The sequence below is a fragment of the Sylvia atricapilla genome, chromosome 19 (genome assembly GCF_009819655.1).
Source record: "Sylvia atricapilla isolate bSylAtr1 chromosome 19, bSylAtr1.pri, whole genome shotgun sequence".
Taxonomy (NCBI): domain Eukaryota; kingdom Metazoa; phylum Chordata; class Aves; order Passeriformes; family Sylviidae; genus Sylvia; species Sylvia atricapilla.
This window is the reverse complement of record NC_089158.1, coordinates 8,744,183-8,767,718: the sequence shown is the minus strand read 5'-3', so window position 1 is coordinate 8,767,718 and position 23,536 is coordinate 8,744,183. Positions and strand designations below refer to the sequence as shown.

Here is a 23,536-nt window from a genome sequence, read left to right as displayed (position 1 = left end):
CCAATTTAACCTGAGGAGCTTTTATTCTAGTGACAAATCAATTTAATCCTGAAAAAGGACAAAGCAAGCAGCTGCTTATGCAGTTTTCCCACAAATAAATTACAAGAACATCTTTTGAGCAGCATTTGCAAAGGCTAACAACCATTTAGAGCAGAGCTCACCTTTCCCACCAGTGCCTCGCTGTAACAGCCTGGGCACAGCACCCACAACTGTGCAGCAGCTCCTGCCACAGCTGAATTTCCTGGAAAACAGAGTACACTGTAAGAGGAGAGCCTTCCACAATCATTCCTATTTTGCTCTATAGTCTTGACACCAAATTATAGCAACACTGGAACCCAGAGACCCTCTGCCCCCAGCTCTGCCTGAAGAGCCCTCGTGGAAAAGCTCCAACTCCCAACTCCCCACTACACTCTGGGAAGTTCAGGCATTGCAGTGGAATGAAGCTTTCACAGCACTTTCCCTCTAGATTTTATCAGCTTTGCCTCAGCTAACCTTGCACCTCTCTGAGAGACAGAAATTGCTGGGTTATAAATGAAGAAACAAGTTTTTTTAAAGTGATTTGTAATGTCTGTATAGGGCAGGCTGTGGAAGAATCAAGGAAGAATCCTAATTCAATCCTGCAGTTTTAGGCATATGAATATTCATTCCCCCCATTCTCCCTGCTTTTCATGCAGCCTGAAAACTTCATTTTTCTCATTAGCAATCACTCTCATACATACATTATTAAAAGCACTATTTACCAGGAATGAAAAAAACCACACAGAACACATCAGTAAATTTTAAGTGAGAAAAATAAAACATCTGTATTTCAACAAATACTTAAAGAGTCATTTTGATACAAAAGTAATCTGATGCTTATTCCACAGTATTCAGTCAGTTACCAAACAAAACCACTGTCACAAACACTAACAAGCATCTAATTAACATATTCTCAACAGGGATAAACATTCACATAAATAGGGTCTAACACATGAAGGAAATAAATAACCACCATTGCTTGTTCCCCCAGATTTCCAGCAATATCCCCCCTCAGCATCTATGGCAGGTGGGAGTTGGAAAGAGCAGAAGTCTGTGCCTGAAAGATTTCCCTCCAGCCAATTTCCTTCCATTTTTACACCTTGCCTACAGATGCAGGTTTTGTTGAGGGATAAGAAAACCAATCCAGCATTTTCTTCTTCCTCGGGTCCATCCAGTCAGCATTGGAGGTGGTAAAAGTGAACAGTGCAAAGATTATCTCCTACTGCCATGCAGGAAGGCAGAGCTCATCCCAGTGACCTCTGTAACAAAGCACAAACAGCTCCTATCAGCCACAGCATTTTTACAGGGAAGTTGCCCTTTTGGAGTTTCTAAAATGAGTTTTCAAGAAAAAAATCCCCGACCAGTCTCATCTGACAACCGTGTGAGTCAAACACAGTTCATGTTCATTCCATCCAGTGCACCAAAAGCCTCAGCAGGTATTAAGACATCACCCATTTGTACCCTGCAGAAGGTGACCTGTTGTAACTGTACAGAAATGAAGCCAAATAGGGAAACCCCAAACCCCACCAAGGTGCTCAAAGATGAAGTATTAAAGAAAAACTCCACTGTCAAGCCTGTAGAGTGCTACCAACTAGGTGCATACTAAGTAGGGTTCAGGGCATGAACTAAAAGGCTGCCAAATGTTTGAATTTCATGAGTTTATATATAATTTTTATCATGGAGACATCAACTTCCCCTCTCCCCAAAATATTATCAGCCTTAGGCTGTGATTGATGGTGACTGTAGAACTCTGTGTCCTCAGGGAACAAGAGCAGAGATCATTTCAGTCCTTTTCTAGGGTCATGATTCATTGTCTGAGCTGAACCACAGAAAAATGTGATTCAGCTTCGCAGCAAGATGTACAAACCACTGAGGAGCTACTAACACATTTCCTCCTCAAATCCTCCTCTTCCTCTTCCTGAAGCGGGCACTCCTCCTGATTTGGGGAGCTCTGGCATCAGCCCCATCAGTGCAGGAGCCCAGGGCAGACAGAGCTGGGCTCTCCTCAGCCCTCACGCCCTGCAACAGAAGCAGATGATCAACACCAGGAGAATTACAAATAACCCTTTCAAATTACTAATCACCTTTTTGATTTAGGGAGCTCAGCAAGATTTCTAAAACAATCTTTCATTTGCCTTCAAAATGAAGCATGGGACAACCATTACCAATGTCAAAGAAGGCACAGAAAATCAGTTTATAGAATGAAAACAAAGGCCTGATTTCAAAAATGCAGATGTCAGGGCAGCAGATTATAAACTGAAAGGAGAAGGGAGATTTGATACCCACTTCTGGAACTGTCACGGCAGGTTTAAGGTGCTACATAAACCATGGGCTTTCTGCAGCTAAGCTGCAGAGCTTTTCCTTTCATCAGCTGTAGAACTGTGCTTATTCAAAAGGACCAAATTTCTGCTATGCTTAAGAACAGTGGGGGCTTCCCCCTGGAATCCAGTGCAATATTTATCTGGCAGTAATTTTGTGCTTTTAGGCCCCGGAATCTGTTTTACCTGATTTAGTAAATAGGCATCTTTGTCTCCAGACTCATCCTGAAGTCTCCAGTCCTCCCATACTCCTGTTAATTCATTCTCACAACTCTCTTCCTCAAACATTTTCTCACTCTGCCACTCCTCGTCATCACTCTCCTCATCTTCATTCCCCATGGCTGACAGAGTTGTTCTCACTCTGGGAGGAGGCAGAGTTGCCAGGACAGCTGGGAGTGTGAAGGCTGCCAGGAATCTGGCTTTCAGCAGGAGGTAAGCAGGGTTATCACCCAGTTTCTGCTGCACCAGTTCTCCAATAGCATGGAAAACATCCCCAGTGCCCCCATCCCCACTGGCCTCAGAGGGCAGGAGAGAGGCTGCTTGCTCTTCCAGAGCTGCTTTTTGCACAAGGAGCTTCGAGAGGGTTTTTATGGTGCAGAGGAAAGGTGGCAGATAAGGCAGGCTGGTCTGCAGTGATGGCACTTGAACTCCTTGTTTCCCACTCAGCCATTCCTTCACCAGCCCCTCGTCCTCCAGGGAGATCAGGCTGAAGTCAAGAAGATTCTTCTGTGCACTAGAAGTGCTTGGCTCTGGGGGCCCACCAGCACTGGGTGGTTTGGAGGCAATGCGTCTGTTCCTCCGTGCCTGGGTACCAGAGCAAGGAGAGTTCCCTGGGACATTGTTGTGAAGAGCTGCAGCTCCTGGCCACACAATCACTTCCCTGATGATGTCTGGAATGAAGGGTGATCCGTTTGTGGTGATGGAGTCACTGCTCCTTCCCAAGCTGCTGAGACTGGGCCCAGGCTGGGAATCAGAGCTCTGAGTGCTGGCAGGGGGCTGTGCTTGGGGCAGCACCACAGCACACAGGGCTGGGCTGGCAGCTGGAGCTGCAGAGGGGTCTGGGGCCACAGAGGAGCCATCTGAACATGCAGGAGTTCCAGCAGAAACACTGGATGTGCTGCATCCAGGACTCACTGAGGTCACAGGTAAGAGAACTGTGGACTGCTCAGTTGCCTTTCCTACAGGAATTCCTGCCAGCTGGGAATTTGGCTCTTCTGTCTCTGCACTGCTGGGCTGAGGTGGATTTACTCCAGCTGGTTCAGGAGTCCCTCCCAAACCACAGACATTGCCATTGGAAGTCACAGTTGTCTGACACTGACTTGTCCCAGCAGCAGTTGGCATTTCCTGGGGAACACCCACCACAGTCTGCACAGTGCTGGGCAGCAGACCCTGGGGGGTTACAACCCACCTGAAGGGCAGGATGCTGTTGGGCATCACGGGAGAAGCGGCTGGTGGAGTGACAAGAGAAGGCAGCAGGCCGACTGGCCTCTGCTGTGGCCCACTCAGCTCAGAGGTGACTGGTGTGGAAAGGGACAATGGGCCAGCCTCCAGGCCAAAAGGCACCACTGTGATCTGGTGAGGCACAAAGGCCTGGTTTTGTAACACTGCTGAAGCTGAGCTACTGGCTGTGACCAGACCATTGCACCCTCCCTGGGCTGGGGCCTTCTCTGCTGCAGCTGGATTCACACCTGGAGAAACCCCTCCTTTAGGGCTGCTTCCCAGAGCTTCCTCCTTTAGTCTCCCACTTGACTGTAGATCTGTCCCTTGTGAGCAACCGGGGCTTTCCCCAGTTTCTGGCACTGCTGAGGAATGGTTTTCAGGCACAAGAGCAGAAGCAGAACCTGCAGCTGAAGTCCTTGTGGGCACTGGTGAACCCCATACTTGGCTGTCTGTCCCAGCAGCTGCTGCAGGTTGGCTCCCTGCTTGTGCAGACAGAATGATTTGCTGTGGTGGGTGCTGGATTATCAGAGGCCCTGAAACCAGCACCTGTGGGGCGACCAGCACTGTCCTCTGCATGGCCTTCTTGGCCTGGGACTCCCTTAAACGTTTCTCTCGCAGCAATTCCAAGACAGTTTTGGGCTTCTGCCTTTGCCACTGGGCTGGGGAACAGCCCTCTGAGGCCCTTGAAGCAGAAGATCTCCTGACAGCATTCTTTGGGATGCCCCATTGGGAATTCCTCTGAGAACAAGCTTGGGATGAGTTGCCTGCAGAGGAGAAAATGACAGTGAATGAACAGTATTCCCAAAAGCCATTTCTCGTTAAACATCAAGGAATGGGGGCAAAAAAAAATTCCTGTTTGTGAGAATTCCTACAACACTGATTTAATCAAGCCATGTCCCCACAACTGAACAAGGGATAACTGCCCCCAGAAATCAGAGATGGGGCAGGAATGCACCTTAACACCCCACTGAACTGGTCCAGTGCCACTGGTTCTCCAGCCCTCCAGAGTTTTTCCCAGTCCTTAGCAAAGGGGAACATGTTTAAAGATCCAAGAGCTAGCAAAACTGAACATGACAAAGCAGTTCTCTTTCAGTTAAACTGGTTATTAATGGAACAATGAGGAATTATGTGAAAGTTCTTGCACATCATAAAAATAAATGTTCTGGTAGGTACCTGAAGAAGTCACTGTATTTTGGGAAGCCTGTAAAAAAAAAGTAAATTAAATTATACTTCTGATAAATTTAAAGATGATTAAAACAGCACAGATGTGAATCAAACCCACATCTGCCACCTCCTGAACAAACGGACATACAGCCAACATTTTATTCTGCCTCTGAACCAAAAGAAACTGCTAACACACAAATAAACTGTGTGGCCACACAATTAAAATGCTTATTTTAGTCAAGACTTCAGTGGGAAAAGATTAAAAAACCTAATAACAGTACCTGATTAGCCTTAAGCAGATCCAACTGCCTCAGCCTCCTCTCTTTAATAATCTTCATACAGCCCTTGGTATCAATCTGGAAGAGCTGCAAGGTGAGAGCTTCATTAACAATTAAATGAGAACAAAAATGTTTAGGTGGGCTCAGTGACAAAGCAAGATAGAGGGGACATGCTTCACATGCAAGCTTCTGGGGATATTTTTACACTCACAGAAAAAGCCTTGGCAGGATCAGACTTTGGATACAGGATTTATTTAAGAAACTTCATATGCAAACCATGAGGGCAGATTAGTCCAGTAATTAGATTATTTGTTTAAGAAACAAAGATAAACCATTTAATTAAGCCTCAAATACTGAAAAATAAGGACTCCCACTGTTTGAAAGCAGGTAATGCTATTAAAGCAGTAAAACCTACCTGAATGAGCAGTGCAAACAGGGGCGTGCTGGTGAGACTGAGTGACTTCATCTTCTCGTGAATAGCAGCAGCTGGAAAGAAATCCAACATCAAAATCAGCTGGGAATTCCCTCAGAAGACATCAGAAAGGAGGGACAAGGGTAGGATGGGTCCCCAGTACCTTTTGTGTTGTGGAAAGCCATCCTCCCAGCCTGCAAGGTGAAGGGCAGCAGCACATTGCCCACCCAAGGGGTCACTGCCATCAGCAGCTTTCTGTCCAGGCTCAGCCTCCTCCAGTGGTACCTGCTGCGGCGCTGGGCTTTCTCTGGCAGCCCCTGGACATCCTGGCCCACAGCTGTATCCACTCCAAGGGGCTTGGCTAAAGTGCTGGCAGGAGGTTGTAGCATCTTTAATTGCCATGCAGGGAAAAAAAAAAAACACAATTAAAAGTTTGCATTAGGAAGGTTTTGGCATTAGTCCCAGGACAAACCATTCACAGAGCAGTTAGGACAAAAAAAACCACACTGTGAGCTTTTCCTCTTGGGATTCTAGTGCAAGGTCTATGATTATATAAAAATAAATTCCTACTAAGCACAGCCTGGCAGTGCTCATGTCACAAGAGCAGACTAGACACCAGAGGCACTCACCAGTCTCCTCTGGAAGCTCGTGTTTCTCTTTAATATTGCTCTCATCTCCTCCAGGCTAACCTGCAGCACTTGTTTTCCACACTGGGAAGCCTGAAGATAAAAGCACACAAGAAAAGACAGAAGGGAAAAGTCACTCAAAGAAAATTATTTGCACTGGATATGCACAGCAGGCACAAGTTTTCAGTGTTCCTGCTGTTGAAGTTATCATATTAAATGAAATCAACTCTGAAGTGAAGACCTTTACTTTTAATCCTTTTGCATCATCACAACACCAAACAGCTATTTAATAAAAACTGCTGTGTGAGGAATCTACCAAAAACCTAATAACCAGAATTTACTGGCCAATGATCTTCACATTTTTTGACTTAACAGTACAAGGGAATGAACACCAAGATGTTATCTGCCCATCACATCCTGCCCTTAGTGATTCCCTTCTGACCTCTGATCCAAGCTGCCATCCCAGCTCACCTGAGCCATGACTTCTGCTGGATTCCTCACCACCCTATCTGTGGCACAGGGGTGTACAAGGCCCCTCAGCACGGTGTTCAGCTCACAGGATGTATCAGCAGCTCTGTCACTGGCACATCCTGCCCTTGGAATGTCACTGAGGCTGCTCCCTGCAGCAGCCCTGGCAGCAGGGAAGAGGGCTTGGATTTGGTCTCTCTCTGTGATTGCCTCCTGTGTGCCTGTCCCTGTTGGTATCCACAGGTCAATGCTGGGGATTGGACGCTTCTTCTTGCTCGTGGTGCTGGTCTCCTCCTCCTCCTCCTCCTTCCCTAAGGTGTTTTCCAGCTCCAGCTCCATGTCTCCCTCACTGATGCTCCCTGAAGAGCTGGAGCTGTCATCAGGGTGGCGCCTTTTGGTTGCCCTAGATCTTTTTTTCTTGGTCAAAACAAGGACACACAAGTTTTAGTCAGTGTTCACCCCTGGCTTGCAGCTCTCTCAAATCAGGAAATCTCCTTTTCCCAAGGAAACAAGATTTTGGAAACAAGATCATCTTTAATATGGTCTTAAGCAGCTGAAATTTCTTGAGTGCCTAGGACCAAAACTGGCAACTCATGAGGTACAGACATGAAAACCTACATACATCCCATCCTAACAGGCATTTCAAGGCAGGAAAGAATTCTGGATAACATACAAATATATAGCAAATTAACTTCAGCGCTTCAGAACAAAGGCTGCTTTACCCACCAAAAAACTAAACTGTGAAATCCACAACAAAAACCTTGATTGTGTGAAATCAATGTCAATTTTTTTATTGATTTCACAGGATTTCACTTTTAGTTGAGAGAAACTCAACAGAAGAGATGGGACTGTGACACAGCAGGATTTCCACAATACCTTAGAGCCAATCATGAGACTCCACTTGCTCAGGCATTGGGAGCCAGTCCGATGTGGCAGCTCTGAAGCTATTTTACTCCAGCGACCTGAAAAGGATGCAGAGGATGCAGAACATTTTTATTTGTGCCACAAACTGAGCAACAAGCCTCTCAAGACAGCCATTACACACATATTATACATTTCCCTGGATAAGGGACAGAGTTACTGCATGAATGGATGTCAAATCCTTAATACCCACAACACACAATACAAAGAAAGTTGCACTCATCAGTACAAAGCAGAGCCTGCAAGGCTTACAATGAAACAAGAGAAAACCTCAGTGACAGCTCTAAACTTCTAGAGATTGAACCACAAAAACACCTACCCACGCCATGCTTTTGAACCAGTTCAATTAGCTGCTCCTCTTCCTCCGAGCTCCACTTGCCTTTCTTTACATCCCAGTGCAATGATTTTAAATACCTTCAAAATGAAAAAACATTACAGCCAGGAACATTCAGTCGTGCTTGTCAAAATCAGATCATCACTGCACTCCGAGGCTGAAGAAAAGCAGCATTCCTAATCCCTTATTTTAAAGGCTGGTACCTGGCCTGAACTCACCGGTCCCGGCACTGGCTGTCGCTCCTGCCCGGCACCTCCATCCGGACTTTGTACCACTCCTTCTCCCTGTACTTCGTAACTGCAGCCATCAGCATCTGTGTGCACCAGACAAAGCAAGAGCTGAGATCCTCACCACTATCAACCCCAACAGACCTGAGACAGCAGCAGTTCTTTCTGTTTCCTCTGCAAATCTCTGCACAAAACTCTTTAGGAGCTTCTAAGCCCTCTTGAGCTGTGACGTGCCCACCGTGGTCTCTTTTACCCTCCTCTGTGCCACTGCTAAAGGTCAGCTCTACAGCCAGGCCACAGCTCAGCACTCCAGCATTCCCACCCTGTAATTCCAGAGACAGAGAATGGAGCTTACACCATCTTCTTCTGGTGTCCAGGGTCCTTTCTTCAAGCTGGGATCCACACTCTTCGTCCAGCGGTAAATCAGCTGAGCAGAATCTCTTCCTTCCATGTAATAAGCAACTGGAAATTAAAAGGTTTATTTAACTCTGTTGTAATTAATGCTTCTCCCTTTATCTAGAAAACAGCTGCAAGCAGTGATTGCCATAAGCAGCACTTCAATCTTTTAAAAAATGATGCTCAGCCAGTTTCAGCCAAATTTCCAACATGGATAAAGGTTCCAAGAGCTATTAAGTTCTTGCTGATACAATGAAACTTCCAGGTAGGTACAGGGAAGGCAGAGATCACAGCTTCCACCAAGGAAAAGAGAATGGGAGAGTGAAGCATCCCAGGTGAATAAAAGGTTTGTCACTTGTGGGTCACTTACTTTTCTTATATGGGATATGGTTTCCCACTCTCATCTCTTGAACAAGCTCTAAAAGCATCTGATCCTCATACTTGGTCCATTCTTTCCTTTTAAAATCTTTGTTATAGATTTGGTATTTCTGCAAGCACTGGAAAGCTGTCCTGTTTGTCTTAATACAAGGAAAACAGAGAGAAGTGAATTAGTATTAACACTGCTTTTTAAACCCAACAAGAGGCAAAATAAAGACAAAATAAACCAATTTTCCAGCTCAGACGTTACCCCCAGCTCCTGGGCAATGGTCTGCCAGTCCAGGCACTTGTGTTTAGTAGCTATCTTCTTCAGCCTCTCTATTTCCTCCTCAGTCCATTCCTTTTTGTTGATGCTTGGATGCTCCCAATTTTGCCAAAACCTCCTCAGTTCTTCTGAGCTACGCTGTCCATCAAACTAAAAGAAACAACAAAAATATGTTTAGTCTTGTAGCTGGGATTAAGACACCTGGACAAAGAGGAAAACCAGTATTTTGCATTCCAGGTATGTCTTACTGCCAAGTTTTCCAGAATGAAATCACCAAATTTAACAAGTTGAGATCAATTTACAGTCAACTTGGAGACATGCGAGATGGAAACAGTGGGTGCAAACCAGGCCAGGTGATTCTCAAGAGGAAGGACACAGATAACAGAAGCAATAAAAAGCTGATCCCTCAACTCACATGGATGTTTGAAATTTTGTCCCAGTCATGCTCATCAAATCTGTTTCCTATTAAGTCACTTTCTGGGAGTTGGCTAAAGCAGAAGGTACAAAGAAGAAGAAAGAATCGTATTAAATGGTTAATGAAACACTTTGTCTTCTTGATCCTGCCTCATCTCACTCCTCCCACCTGCTCCTGACTTCCACAAGAACTGAACACTTGGATTAGCAAGAGGAACAATCAATTCCATACCCAAATACATTGCTCTAGATTTGTTCAGGAGCAAAAGCTCAAAAATACAGAAAAAAAAAAATCAGAGCTCTACTCCTTTGTTGCAAAAGTAAGAACCATTTAAAGCAGCACCTCTATACTGGGTGCAGGCACTAGACTTTGTGTATCAAGACCCAAACACATTTCTTAGTAAAGAACTTAGAGATGACAGAGCTCAGAGACACAAAAGCACCAAATTTTTTACAACCCAACACCAACCCACCACCTGGAAGTAGAAGGAGGGAGCTTTTACAGATAAACTCTAGGGCATTTCATTTTTCACTAAGAACACAGAAAGACTTCTTACTTAATCGCCTCTATTTCTTGCTCCAATTCTTTGATTTGCTTTTCCAAGATCTGTTTATCTATTTCAGTCTTGACTTTCTCCAGCTTCTGGTTCCAATAACTTAACCTGTTCAAAGACATTTTTATCATTACTTAATAAGACAGATGGGAATAAGGTCAATGCAATCAGAAGATGGACACAGAGACACCTTCCCCATCATTCCTTCCATCAAGTTTATTTCCACACCAAACTGTTCTCCCAGGTTTTCCCACCAGGCACACTCATTGCCATGTTTTAGCCCCTTCAATGCAATCCCTGACACACAAGAGGTTTCAGATAAACCATTTTGGTTTTTAGACAGAGAACCAATGGTTGCTGCAACAGCCATAAAAGCCTGTGCCAACTCCAGCACAGAAATCCCTTCCTGGAAACGCCATTAGGCCTCACCACGTATCACAATTTCAGCTTTAAGCCCTGCAAAGTATTTTAAGTTGCACCACGGTGCCACTGGTTCTCAGCAGGAGAAAAGAGGATTTTTGGGCAGTACTCACTTGAGCAGCTTTGGCTGGAGCAGGCGCTGCAGGCGGTCACTCACCACGGATTTCTGCAGCAGAGTCTTCTCTGCAGTTTTCCCTAAAAAAAGAGAGGGGGGAAGCCAGACATCAGTGCAAAACTACCAGGAGACTGCTCCCAGCACCCCTGGGAGTGTCCTCCAGCTCTGCAGCGAGAATTCCCTGCCTAAATTACCAACATCCTCTCAGACTTGGGCAGGGCACAGCCTCTGGTTCAGATTTATTGGGATCTCCAAAGAGACAGCAATAAAGGAATCCCCCTGTGAGCATCTGGAGCTGCAGGTGTCCCCTGAACTTCCCTCCTCTGGGATCTACCCTTGCACCACCTTACTTGGTTTAGGAGTGCTCACAGGAGCTGATGCAGCAGAACAAATTAAAAAAGGAGTCATTAATGGCATAATGAAATAATTTATAGAGCATCCCATTGCTTTTTAAGAGGTTTTTGTGAGTCAGAGGTGTTGATGTTCAGAAAAAAACAGGGGTGTTGATGTTCAACTGCAAACAGGAACACATACACACTAACAATATGAATATATACATTTGTTATATGAATGTATACATTTGTTATATGAATATATACATGACATAGCTCTTCTAGAACAGCACCCAAACTTACTTACACTTGGTTGAACGCAGCTGTTCAAAGGATTTTATGCCCTCAGCTGCCTTTTCCTTGGCATCTTCATTGGAAGGAGGGCCCTGAGGAGGATTAGAAGGGTTAGATACACTGAGAGTCAGACAAAATTGCTGTTTCTTCTTAAAACTCCAGCATAAACTGCTAAAAAATAAAACTGGAAACTCAGACTTGTGCAAACTGTCACACTCAGACTGCTTAGTTACCTTTGTTGGCAAGAGCTCATCATTGAAATAGAAATATTAACAGTAATTGCTTGAATATATTAATATATGGATGATGATAGTTGGTATCTTGGCTACCAGAAAAAGCCAAGATCACACATGAGGAAAAAAAAAAAAAAGTACTAATAATTGCTCCAGGAGAAAAAAAAAAAAAAAACAAAAAAAAAACACAGCAGAAAATCTTAGCAACTGAGAAAACTTAGTTTCACAGACAGTCAGATTTCAGTGAGTGCTTTAAACAGCAGTATGGAATCGGGTCATGGAAATTAAGACAATTAAAGTTAAGTTAAACCCAAGAACATTCAAGCCCCTGGTGGCTGCAATTCCACTCCTCAGAACTCATAGGGCTGAACCAACATTTCCAAAAGAGGGAGAGTGACAAGTGAGAGGAAAAAGGTTTCAGGCTGTGGAATAACATTCAGTTACACACCTGAAATGAGAACAATTTAAACATAAATTACAATGTACATCCATCACTAAAGACACATCAGTCTGAAGCTGCTTATATTTACTTACAATTCCTGTTATTTTATCCTTAAAGTATGGCTTCATAAAATGACCCAAAAACACATTTGCTGGTAGATTTCTGCCATCTCCTGCCTTGGATATTTTTGAGCCCTCAAGCTCAGCCATGATTTCCTTCTGCAACACAAGAATGAATTGAACAACATCAGTGTCTCCTCCAAATTCCTGATTTCAGAGAGCAGAGGCTGAGCCCTCACAAATACTCCAGGCAGGGTTCAAACCTGCAGCAGCAAACTCTAAAAGTCAGTGCAGGAGTTAAAGGCAGGATTTGGAACTTCCTGAGTATGCACAGTGCAGATGATTAAAAAGATTAATAAAATACTAACGTGCCACAACAAGCTAAAATATAACATTTAAAATTCCCATTTTTTTATTGTAAAAATGCATGGAATCATCAGTTAAATAAACCACTTGAGTCCTGGGCTTGAGTGGAAGGAAGGATGGCAAATGGCAACCCAGCAAAGCACAGAAATGAGCATTTCACTCCTGCTTTGCTCACCTGCTGCTCTCTGTTTTGTGCAATGAGCAGCTCCACTTCCTCAATCTTTTCTCTGATAACTTCCTGGTACACATGGTTCATCTGCAGGCAGGTTTCTGGATCCTGGGGCAGGCTTTCAATATCATCATCATCATCATTCTCATCATCACTGTCCTCTATTTCCACCTCCTTGAGGCAAATAAGGCATTTAGGGAAAAAAAACAGAGAAAACCCAGTTGTTTGAAAAGCAGGTTTGTCTCAATCAGTTCTGTAACTCAGTTGATCCTGCTGTGTGTGTGCCCACAGCCTGGGGGGTTTGCAGGGACACAGAGCAGGGAGGCCTCTGACCCTGGCACTTGGCACAGGAAGAGATCTCTGACACTGAGTAACAAAGTCCTGGGCAGGAATACCCAAAATTCAGCTTTTACTGAGCTCAAAGCCAAGCCTGGATTTCCCCAGAGCAGGGTGAGGTTTCCCTTCCTCCCGTTCCCTTCAATAAACAGCTGGAAAAATATACTTAAACGGAAAACAATTACCATTTCAGCATGAGAATCTTCATCATCTTCATCATCATCTTCATCATCATCTGTTAGACAAATAAAATACAGAAATGCTGATTGTAGTGGGATAAAAAGAAAGCTTTAAACCCAAATCTTTCCTATTAAAGCACAGGGAAAAAACACCAGAAGGATCTCATGCATGACTATCAGTGGGTTTGGCTACTGACAACGTTATCAAGTAAAAAGTGTATTTAGCTATACTCCACTTATAGTGTTGTTGTTGTTGTTCTGGAGAAGGAAAAGAAGAGCAGCTCTGGATAATTACAGAAAAGCTGAATCGTGGTCCTGCACATGAGAGGCTCCCGGGTGTGCAGCCAAGTGAACTTCCGAGCCAGGGGAAACACAACCTTGGCAGCAGCAGCCCCTCAGCACCACCCGGGTGTACTGAGGGTCTCTGCCAGCAGTTACCCAGAGCAGGACGGTGCAAACACAGACAGGCGAAGCCTCTCCGGACAGAGACGCTCCAGCTGTCACCGATTCCTCTCGGCTTTGGAACATGAACTTTAGGAGGCGCAGGAGCGCTGGGGGATGCTGCGGCTCACACCGCTGTTTGTGAGGCCCGCGGAGGCCCCGCGATTTCACTGCTGGCGGTATTTGGGTGTAAAGAGAACGTGCAAAGTGCCGGTACCGGCGGCTGCTAGGGGAGCGCCCCGAACCCCTCGAACCCGTACCGGAGATGAGGCTGGAGTCGGACAGGGCCAGCTGGATTTCGGCCCCGCCGGGCTGCAGGCTGCGCTCCAGCTGCTCGATCTCGCGGCGGATCTTCTCCCGCTCCGCATCGAGGTCGAGGCCCTGCGGGGAGCGGAGGGGCCCGGCCGGGCCCGGCCCGCGGGACATGGCGGCACCGCCGCTCCCGGGGCTGCGCTGGCCCCGGCCCCCCGCTCCGCCAATGGCTGCTGGGGCCGCGGGTCAGCTGACCCGGCACGTGACACGGCGCAGCCAATCCCAGAGCGGTTCGCCGCACGTGTATGACCAGGGGGCGGCCCCGGGGCCCGCAGAGCCCGGCCCGGGCTGGGCCCTGAACGGGACCGCGGCACCGGGACAGCGCGACACGGCCCGGAGCGGCACCGGGACAGCGGGACACGGCCCGGAGCGGCACCGGGACTGCGCGACACGGCCCGGAGCGGCACCGGGACAGCGCGACACGGCCCGGAGCGGCACCGGGACTGCGCGACACGGCCCGGAGCGGCACCGGGACAGCGCGACACGGCCCGGAGCGGCACCGGGACAGCGCGACACGGCCCGGAGCGGCACCGGGACAGCGCGACCGCCGGCCGATCCTCAGGCCTTTCCCCCTCCACAGCCAGAGCACTGAACGACAACGAGCCCCAGCCAAAACCTGGGGGAACTGCACCGGGAGAAGGGCCCGTGGTCCCAAGCCCGGCAGGATTTGGGGTGTGATTCTGGTCCATTCCGGGTTCAGGGATCTGCTGGCTGTGGCCGAAGGGATGGAGAAGCCAGGGTTGCAGTTTGGCGCGTGGAAATGAGGCCAAGTATCAAAAATTCACTTTTTAGTAATGGTTTCCATATGAAAACAAAGTGCTCCGTGTTGTACGAGTCACTCACTGTCCATCCCCTGACACCTCCGAGATTCTGTCTATGGATTTCAGGAGATCAGCGATGAGCTGCAGGGACTCTGCTCCAGACATCAGCTGCCTGCAATGGGACAGAGGCAGTGTTAGATGTGGGGACAGGAAGTTTTGGGAGAGTTTTCCCACATTCTGTGATTTATCAAGCAGCATTTTATCAGGCCTGGAAACTCAGACACTCCCCAGTTGTTTTTACTACCTACACTTGGGAGGAGAACACATCACAGGTAAGAACGTGGAAATATCCTTTGGCACAAACCCCGCTGAAATTAGGAATTTCAATCCTAATAAAACCCCACTGAGGAGGTTTCTCTGAGTGCAGCCCATGCCTGGGAGGGTGTGAGGAGAGCTCAGCTCACCTGATGGATGCTCGGGAGCTGGTTGTGACCTGCAGCAGGTGCTGCAGCGCCACCTCCGCGTTCTGTTTGGCCGCGGCCAGCCCCGCCTGCCCCGCCCGCAGCTCCTCCTTCTCCAGCCTGCAATTCCTCAGCTCGGCCTGGGAGGAACGAGGGAAAAAAATCCACGTGAAACACCCGCAAGAACTCCAGCAGATGATCCACAGCTAATAAAAACATTCACACAGCAGTTGTGTGGGTGTGGGATGTAATAATTAACTAATTATTAGACAGCAAATACAACAAAACAATGTAATAAAGAGTGACTAGATCCCATAACCTGCCTGGAGGGAGTGTCTTCCCAGAATCTGGGTTGGAAAGGATCTCTGGATGTGTCCAGTCCAATCCCCTGCCAGGTGACACAGGAACATTCCCAGGTGGGTTTGGGTGTCTCCAGAGAGGGAAACTCCACACATTCCCTGGACAGTTTGCTCCAGGGCTCTGCCACCCTCCATGGAAAGAAGTTTTTCCTCATTTCAGTTTCTAGCCATTGCTCCCCATCCTGTCACTGGGCGCCACTGAAAAGTCTGGCACCATCCAGGTCCTCCCAGTCTCTGACAGGACACTCCTAAGCCTTCACTAAACCTGAAAACATTTTCCTCAGAGCCTGCAGAACATCCTTTCCACTGGCTCAGTTCTGAGATGGATCCCTGCAGCCCCAGCAATGCTGCTGTGTACCTGGAGCTGGGCATTCTCCTGCCTCAGTTTGGCAGCGCTGTTCTCAGCTTTGGCAGCCCGTTTCTGCAACAGAACAGAGATTATTGAAACCACAGGGTGCTGAGGACAAACCAGGCAGCTTGAGCTACGTGGGAATGAGTGATGCCAGGAATTTCTTCCTGGCATCTGATCTAAACCTAAAGCCAACACTTACAGTCATCAGCTGGAGGTTCTGCTCCACGTGCTGCACCATTGCTTCCAAATCCCGGGCTTCTTTTTCTTCTTTGATTTTGTTTTCCTCAAGCTTCTTCTCAAGCTTCCTCATCCTTGAGAAAAAAAAAAGAGATGGCACACTCTTGTAAGGTAATAAAAATAAAAGTAAGCATTTGTATCTATAAATACTTTAGGAAGGAAATTCTGGGAAAGGATCAAGAATCTCATGGTTTCATGTTATAAGGAAAATTAATTACTCCACTCACTTGTCTGCTTGAGTTTCAGACAGAATCTGAAGCTTATGGATCTTGCTTTTCAAAACAGCATTCTCTTCTTTTAGCTAACAAGAGAAATTAAAAATTCTTATTAGGACTGAGGTGCATTTTTGCAACAATACCAACAATCCAAGACCAATAACAGCTTTAATACTGGAAATCTTTGTGCTTTCTAATACATTCCAGCTTAATTTTACGTTCAGTTTACCCATCTGGAAACCACTGTGGGGCACAGGAATGTGGCACTGAACCACCAATGCAAATGTGACTAATTAATGCTGCCGATTCTAAACAGAAGTGACCTCAAGGGGCAGGAGCACGAGGAAGTCACCAGGGTGACGTGCAGGGCAGTAGGACAGAGAAAGTGCTGGACCTGATCACGCTGAAAAGCACATTTCCACACCTAATTCTCTTCCTCAGCAGCTCTTGGTGGCAGCAGGCTGTGACGCCGGGTTCGGTAAGAGCCCGGCGCCCAGCTCAGAGCTGCTCTGACCGAGGGAGGTGCCGGGAAGGGCGGGCAGCGCTCACCTGCTCGTAGCTCGGCTGCCGGGGGCAGACACGGTCCGGCCCCGGGGGGGCTCCGAGCGGGGCCGCGCTGCCCAGGTGGGCCTGCTCCACGGCCAGCGGCTGGTAGCTCTCGCTCCATTCCTCCTCCTCCTCGTCGTCCTCGTCCCACGACTCTGAGGGCACTGCGGGCAGCGGCGGCACCGCGGGCCCGGCCCAAGCCGCCTGCGGACGGGACAGCGGGGCTGAGGTAGGCGTCTTGACGGGACGGGTCCCGGCCGCGCTGCCGCGCAGGGCCTTACCTGTGTGTCACCGCCTGCCCCGTCAGCGCCGCGGGACTTGGAGCGGACGAACTCGCGGAAGGAGAAGGGGTTGGGCTCAACCGAGTCCCCCGGCGGCTGCCCCGCCACCGGCAGCGGCGGCGCCGCCATGGCCGCCTGAGGGCGCGGCGGGGCGGGGCCTCCCCCTCACAGCGGACCAATGAGCGCGCGGCCTCCGCCGCCGCGCCCAATTCGGGCTCCGCCCCCTGCACGCCCAATGAGGCCCCGCCCCCGCCCCGCTCAGCGCGGCCCCGCCTCAGCCCCGCCCCCGCGGCTCAGCCCCGCCCCCGCGGCTCAGCCCCGCCCCCGCGGCTCAGCCCCGCCCCCGCGGCTCAGCCCCGCCCCCTGACCCCGCGCTCCCGGTGGCGGCAAGATGGCGGCGGCCATGGCATGGCTGCGGCGCGGAGCGAGCGGCCCGGCCCGGCGGTGAGCGCGGCCCCGGCACCGCGCGGGGAGGGCACGGCGCTGGGGACAGCGGGGGGACGGGCGGCAGCGCTCGGGCTGCGCTCTGGGAGGGGGATCAGCGCTCGGTAGCGGCCTTGGCGGAGGGGCGCGCCCGCAGCCCGTGACGCTGTCCCCGGTGTCCCGCAGGTGCGGGCTGGCGGCCGGCCGGAGCTACAGCGGCGGCGGCGCTTACCCCAGCGTGTCGCTGACTTGCCCGCTGCCCGGCGTGCCCAAGGCCGTGTTCGCGGCCGCCGAGAGCCGGGAGGGCTTCGAGACGCGGGTGACGGTGCTGGAGAACGGGCTCCGCGTCGCTTCCCAGAACAAGTTCGGGCAGTTCTGCACCGTGGGCAGTGAGTACCGGCGGGGCTGGGGGCGGCCGGTGTCACCGCAGCTCCCCCCGAGCCGCTGGTGTGGTTGTGAGGGCCGGGGGTGTAAAAGTCACGCTGGTTTATTCTCTTCCTTGCGCCAGTTCTGGTGAATTCGGGATCAAGACACGAAGCGAAATACCTCAGTGGTATCTCCCACTTCTTGGAGAAACTAGCGTTCTCTGTGAGTACAGCCCTGCAAACGTCCCCAAATCTTCACGGGGCAGGGAGGGAGCCTAACCAACAGGGCTCTTGAGCTGTTAAAACAGCGGTGACAGCTTTGATAGAGTCACAGAAGCTTAATTGCTTATTAATTATCCCGACTGTAATTATATTTTGGAAGTCTTTGTGGTTTCACCTCCAAGGCTGGCATATAGGGATCAAAGCATTTGACTGAAAGAATGTAGAAGATGTTCTGGGTTGCACTGAAGGGTTATGAATAGTTGATGCTGTATTAATTAATAACACTGGTATCTTCTTCCTTAGTCCACAGCTCAGTTTGGCAGCAAAGATGAAATTCTCCTCACCTTAGAGAAGCATGGAGGCATCTGTGACTGCCAGGCATCCAGGTGGGGTTCTTCTGCACTTACCTTGGTGTTGTGGCACTGACAGCACTTTGAATCTCTTTTTCTGGTGTGGGGCAGCAAAAGCCACTTTTTGTTCCCAAAAGCAGCAGATATCCATTTGTTTGGGCTGCTGGGAAGCTGCAAAAGCGAGCCTGAAAGGATTATAAAATTCAGATCTATTTCCTTTCAGAAACATCTGATTCAAACAGCTTCATCTGTGATTTCCTGACACTGAGGTGACACTGACTGACCCCAGAAGTGACTTCTCAGTGCAGAACCTTTTGTGTTGCAGGGACACCATCATGTACGCAGTGTCTGCTGATGCCAGAGGCCTGGACACCGTGGTCAACTTGCTGGCTGATGTAACACTCCAGCCCAGGTTATCAGGTCTGCCAACACAATCCTCTGCCTCAAAAATAAACCCCATTTCCAACACATGGCTTGCTCTTCAGAGCTCAGAATTCTCCCAGAAGTGACCTTGCAGCAGCTGGATGTTCTGTGCAGGGGTTTCCATGCCTTGATTTGTCTTGTTGCAGATGAAGAGATCGAGATGACCCGAATGGCAATAAGGTTTGAGCTGGAGGATCTGAATATGAGACCTGATCCAGAGCCTCTCCTGACAGAAATGATCCATGCGGTAACACACTGGGAATTCCACCAAACCCTGCAGCCTCCTGCTGCAGTCCCTTCCTCGTGCTTTTGGGCACCTTCAGGGTTTATTTGAGACTGTTCTAAAAGCAGATTTTTTTTTTGTTATTAATTTTCTGTGATGGGAGAATTTGGCTGTCCCTTTCACTCTTAAATCCAGCAAGGAGAAGGGTTAGGAAGATCTTAACCCAAACCAGAAAAACAAACAAACCTATGATGCTCAGCTTTTTCTCTCTCATACATGAGCTTAATTCTAAAGCAAGAAGAGGTTCAGGGAAAAATGAAGTTATGTTTGTGACTTTAATGTGTCTGTTCCCTTTTAGGCAGCCTTCAGGGACAACACAGTGGGACTGAACAGGTTCTGCCCCGTGGAAAACACGGACAAAATCAACCGGGACGTGCTGCACTCGTACCTGAGCAGTTACTACACCCCAGACAGGATGGTCCTGGCTGGGGTGGGGATTGAGCACGAGCACCTGGTGGATTGTGCCAGGAAATACCTGCTGGGGGTGCAGCCTGTGTGGGGCTCTGGGCAGGGCAAGGCTGTGGACAGGTCCGTGGCTCAGTACACTGGAGGCATCATCAAGGTACGTGGTGGAGGTGGCATCCAGCTGAGATTTGCTGGTTTCTTTCCAGGCTTTTGCTTTTTTAAAGTTACATTTCATGAGTATGAGCCCAAGCTGGCCATGACAGCTGTTAATTGGGTGGTGTGGTAATTGTTGGGAATGTGTCAGACTGGGTATGACAGCTTTTATTAATTGGTGTTATTAATCTGTCTGCCCTTCCCACAGGTTGAAAAGGATATGTCAGATGTGAGTCTGGGCCCTACTCCCATCCCAGAGCTCACCCACATCATGATTGGGTTAGAAAGCTGCTCATTTTTAGTAAGTATTAACCTCAAATCCTTCCTTTTGCGTGCCCTGCACTTGGAGAATTCCAGGAACACTGATTCATCATGCAAACATTGACATTTTTGCTGCTGCACATAAAAACAAGCAGCACCTCCCATGACATTTTGCTGAAGGCCTTGACCTTCACACTTCTCTTGTGCTGTGTTTTTTTTCTCTCCTTTACTCACCCCAGACCCTTGGGAGCTCTGCCATTACCTGACTTTTTTTTTGTTCCAATCCAGGAGGACGATTTCATTCCTTTTGCGGTACTAAACATGATGATGGGAGGTGGTGGCTCTTTTTCAGCTGGAGGGCCTGGCAAGGGCATGTTCACCCGGCTGTACCTCAATGTGCTCAACAGGTTGGTTGGTCTTGCTGTTTAAGGGGTGGCAGAAACAATCCTGTAACAGGTTTACATGGAAAAAAAAAGGAAAAGGAAACTCCACCAGGTTTTCCATCAATTTGTTCTGCTTGGAACGTGGGACTGGTGTGTTGGCAGAATTAGTTGGCATTTTGAGGGTGAAAGTAAGGGCAGAAGTGACCAGGAATTCTGTTTCCTTCCACTGGTGCTGTCCATGCTTTAATCAGGGAACGTTAACAGGATTGGCTCTGCATTGTCCTGGGTTTGGTCTCGGATTCAGGTGGAGAGGAGGTAGATGCCACATGCATAAACTGTCAGAGGCAAGGATTGCATTGCTTAGAATCCTGAAAATGCCCTAGGAGTCAAAATGCTCACTGTCAGTGTTTCATTTTTACATGGTAAATTCTGGGGTTTAAATTTTAAAATCCTGTTTGTATACTCACAGGCACCACTGGATGTACAACGCCACCTCTTACCACCACAGCTATGAGGACACAGGTCTCCTGTGTATCCACGCCAGTGCAGATCCAAAACAGGTACAGACTCCTGTCCTTAAACTCATCACTCAGTACCAGAGAGTTCTGTGTACTCAAGAAGCATTGTTCTGATCTTCTTTCCGTGATCTGTTTTCCCCAGGTTCGGGAGATGGTGGAAATCATCACCAGGGAATTCATCCTCATGGCAGGAGCAGTGGGAGAGGTGAGCAGCACATTTGAGTTTGCAGATGGTCTTTGAGCTGAAATAATCCCTGAAGTGTCCAGGGTCAGGCTTGGAGCAACTTGGGATAGTGGAAGGTGTCTCTGCCCATGGCAGGGGGTGGAAGTGGATGGGCTTTAAGGCCCTTTCCAACCCAAACAAGTCTGGGATTGTGTGAATGCATTGCATAGACTGTGCTAGAATAGATTTTTACAGATAATTTTGTTACATATTTCTGTAAAGGGATACAGCAGAATTAACAATGCATCCACAAATAGAGGTGTCTACAGAACTCTTCGTGTTACCTTGTATTAAAGAGCAGCAACTAGAATTTTTTTATTTCCTGCTCACTCACAGGTAGAACTTGAGAGAGCAAAGACACAGCTCAAATCCATGCTCATGATGAACCTGGAGTCTCGGCCAGTGATCTTTGAAGATGTGGGGAGGCAGGTTTTGGCAACAAACACAAGGAAGCTACCTCATGAGCTCTGTGCCCTCATCAGTGAGTAGACAATGCTTTGCATTACCTTGAGGGAAACTGTAGTTAAAATATTTTTGTAGTACTGATAAAAGCCTGGGGTGACAAATACTACAGAAATACATTTCAAACTGAGCTTAATTCAAGCTAACACAGGGCTTATATTTTAGTCAGAAGGAAGGGAAAATGAGAATCATGGTAGAGAAGATAGAGTTGGTTTCCTGAGCATTGGCCTAAAGCTGCTTTGTGCCGTTCACAATGGACGTGTCACAGCTCTGCCTTTTTCCTCTCTGCAGGTCAGGTGAAACCCGCTGATATCAAGAGGGTGGTGACTAAGATGCTGCATAAGAAGCCAGCAGTGGCTGCCCTGGGTGACCTGACAGATCTGCCCACCTATGAGCACATCCAGGCTGCCCTCTCCAGCAAGGACGGGCGCCTGCCGCGGCTCTACCGCCTCTTCCGATAGAGCAGCTCCTCCTGCCTGGCCTCAAATTCTCTTCTTTTTTAATGGTTTGTTTTTTTTTTTTTTTTTTTTTTTTTTTTGATTCTCATGTTACTGTACCACCTTCCCTCCCCTCAATGCTCCCAGGCATTCTGTGCAGCCATGGAGCTGAGCAAAGCTGCTTCAGAGCCCTGGACTGTGAAGAGCTCGTGTAAGGAGCCAGCGCTGGCTCTGGAGGAGGAGTTTGACCCTCTGAGTAGGTTACAAGACAAGATGGGTGTTGACACCCTGCTCTTGGCTTTGGGGAGAGCAGTGCAAGCCAAAACATTCATCACCACAATGAAAGCACATCTGTGAGCAGTCACTGCCTCTTCATCACCCCAGCAGTGGAAATGGGGCTGTCACATGAGGCCCCACTGTGCCCTTCCTGAGGAATGTGTGGCACCCTAAACACCTTAAACTCAAAAAAAAAATATTTATAACTCTTACCAAGGTCAACAAAGACTTGGTCAAACTGAATTAGGAAAGTAATAGTTACTGTCCCTGTGAAGTTAGGCAAAATGTTTCCTGCAATCCAGATTCTGTTACAAATCATGGATCCATTTCATCAATGTAATTCACCATCTGACAAGGAGTCACCCACCTGGGAATAACTTCATGATCTTGATAGAGCTCCAAGGAAAGCAGACCAATGACAGAACCAATTTTCTGTGGAGTTTCTCTGCAGAAATACTGTACATAATGGACACTTGAGAATGAGATTGGTCCTATTCTTTAGGTTTTTCACTTGGACATGAACTGTGCTAAAGAATAAAAGTTCTTTTCCTCCAGAGTTGCTGTACAAACAGTTATTAAAGGAGTTGCTGCTGCTTCACCTTAAACTCGTGCCTCATTTCCTCAGTGTCACCCAGAGGGACTTAAGGCCTTGCAAAACGAAGACACAATCAGTCTCACAGCAGAGATGTGGCTCAGCTGGAAGTCAAGATTAACAATCACAACATTTAGAAACAGGATCTTGACTGACACCACATCACACAAAGCCAAGTGCTACACGTGTGACATGCTGAAGAAATGGAGACTCCAAAGAGGAGTAAAACTGGATTTGTATAATCCCCTGATACATGGGCTTAAAAATAAAAGACAGCTGCATTGCAGCTCTTCACTGCTAGATGTGTATGGTAAGGAGCAATCCAGCTGGGAGCAGAGCACTGTGAGGCTGCTGTTACCTGCTTTACCCCATCCTTTCCTCGTGCAACTCAAAGAAAATGTTGCATTGCTTCCTGCAGAGCCCACAGTGTGGGAGTCCTGTTCAGTTGTTGTGTATGCTTGTGAGGAAATAAAGAGATCTCTGGACAACTGGACTAAGTAGTAAGAGTTCTGAAATTCACCTGCCAAGGGTTTCCTGAACTGGCAAATGGAGCATGCTTTGTTCAATGCAAACAATTACAGAGAAATCTGTCCCACTCCTCCAGCTGAAAATAAATGGCCCAGCTCACCCAAACACA

At 48.1% G+C, this 23,536-nt stretch overlaps 3 protein-coding genes across 3 annotated transcripts; 1 reads left to right on the top strand and 2 right to left on the bottom strand.

Annotated features, from left to right (window-relative positions):
* Nucleotides 1-773: 773 nt before the first annotated feature.
* Nucleotides 774-14,533, bottom strand: SNAPC4 (small nuclear RNA activating complex polypeptide 4). Its single transcript, XM_066332877.1, has 23 exons — nucleotides 13,860-14,533; nucleotides 13,165-13,214; nucleotides 12,650-12,817; nucleotides 12,142-12,267; nucleotides 11,388-11,466; nucleotides 10,747-10,828; nucleotides 10,217-10,321; nucleotides 9,661-9,733; nucleotides 9,231-9,395; nucleotides 8,973-9,120; nucleotides 8,562-8,668; nucleotides 8,198-8,292; nucleotides 7,965-8,059; nucleotides 7,601-7,686; nucleotides 6,728-7,141; nucleotides 6,260-6,349; nucleotides 5,794-6,019; nucleotides 5,634-5,704; nucleotides 5,222-5,305; nucleotides 4,950-4,977; nucleotides 2,523-4,540; nucleotides 1,904-2,037; nucleotides 774-1,277 (listed from the first exon to the last, which is right to left on the bottom strand). Exons 1-22 carry the CDS (start codon nucleotides 14,023-14,025, stop codon nucleotides 1,915-1,917), a joined length of 4,599 nt encoding a protein of 1,532 aa, XP_066188974.1. The 5' UTR covers nucleotides 14,026-14,533; the 3' UTR covers nucleotides 774-1,277; nucleotides 1,904-1,914.
* A 153-nt stretch (nucleotides 14,534-14,686) lies between these two features.
* Nucleotides 14,687-17,298, bottom strand: ENTR1 (endosome associated trafficking regulator 1). Its single transcript, XM_066332879.1, has 7 exons — nucleotides 17,124-17,298; nucleotides 16,846-17,046; nucleotides 16,309-16,382; nucleotides 16,044-16,155; nucleotides 15,851-15,913; nucleotides 15,137-15,273; nucleotides 14,687-14,844 (listed from the first exon to the last, which is right to left on the bottom strand). The coding sequence occupies exons 1-7, from the start codon at nucleotides 17,250-17,252 to the stop codon at nucleotides 14,751-14,753; spliced, it is 810 nt and encodes a 269-aa protein (XP_066188976.1). The 5' UTR covers nucleotides 17,253-17,298; the 3' UTR covers nucleotides 14,687-14,750.
* Nucleotides 17,299-17,490: 192 nt separating this feature from the next.
* On the top strand, nucleotides 17,491-23,392 carry PMPCA (peptidase, mitochondrial processing subunit alpha). Its single transcript, XM_066332876.1, has 13 exons — nucleotides 17,491-17,567; nucleotides 17,733-17,935; nucleotides 18,055-18,134; nucleotides 18,437-18,519; nucleotides 18,809-18,903; nucleotides 19,053-19,153; nucleotides 19,488-19,751; nucleotides 19,956-20,048; nucleotides 20,297-20,415; nucleotides 20,861-20,951; nucleotides 21,052-21,114; nucleotides 21,469-21,613; nucleotides 21,886-23,392. Exons 1-13 carry the CDS (start codon nucleotides 17,515-17,517, stop codon nucleotides 22,053-22,055), a joined length of 1,560 nt encoding a protein of 519 aa, XP_066188973.1. The 5' UTR covers nucleotides 17,491-17,514; the 3' UTR covers nucleotides 22,056-23,392.
* Nucleotides 23,393-23,536: the final 144 nt, after the last annotated feature.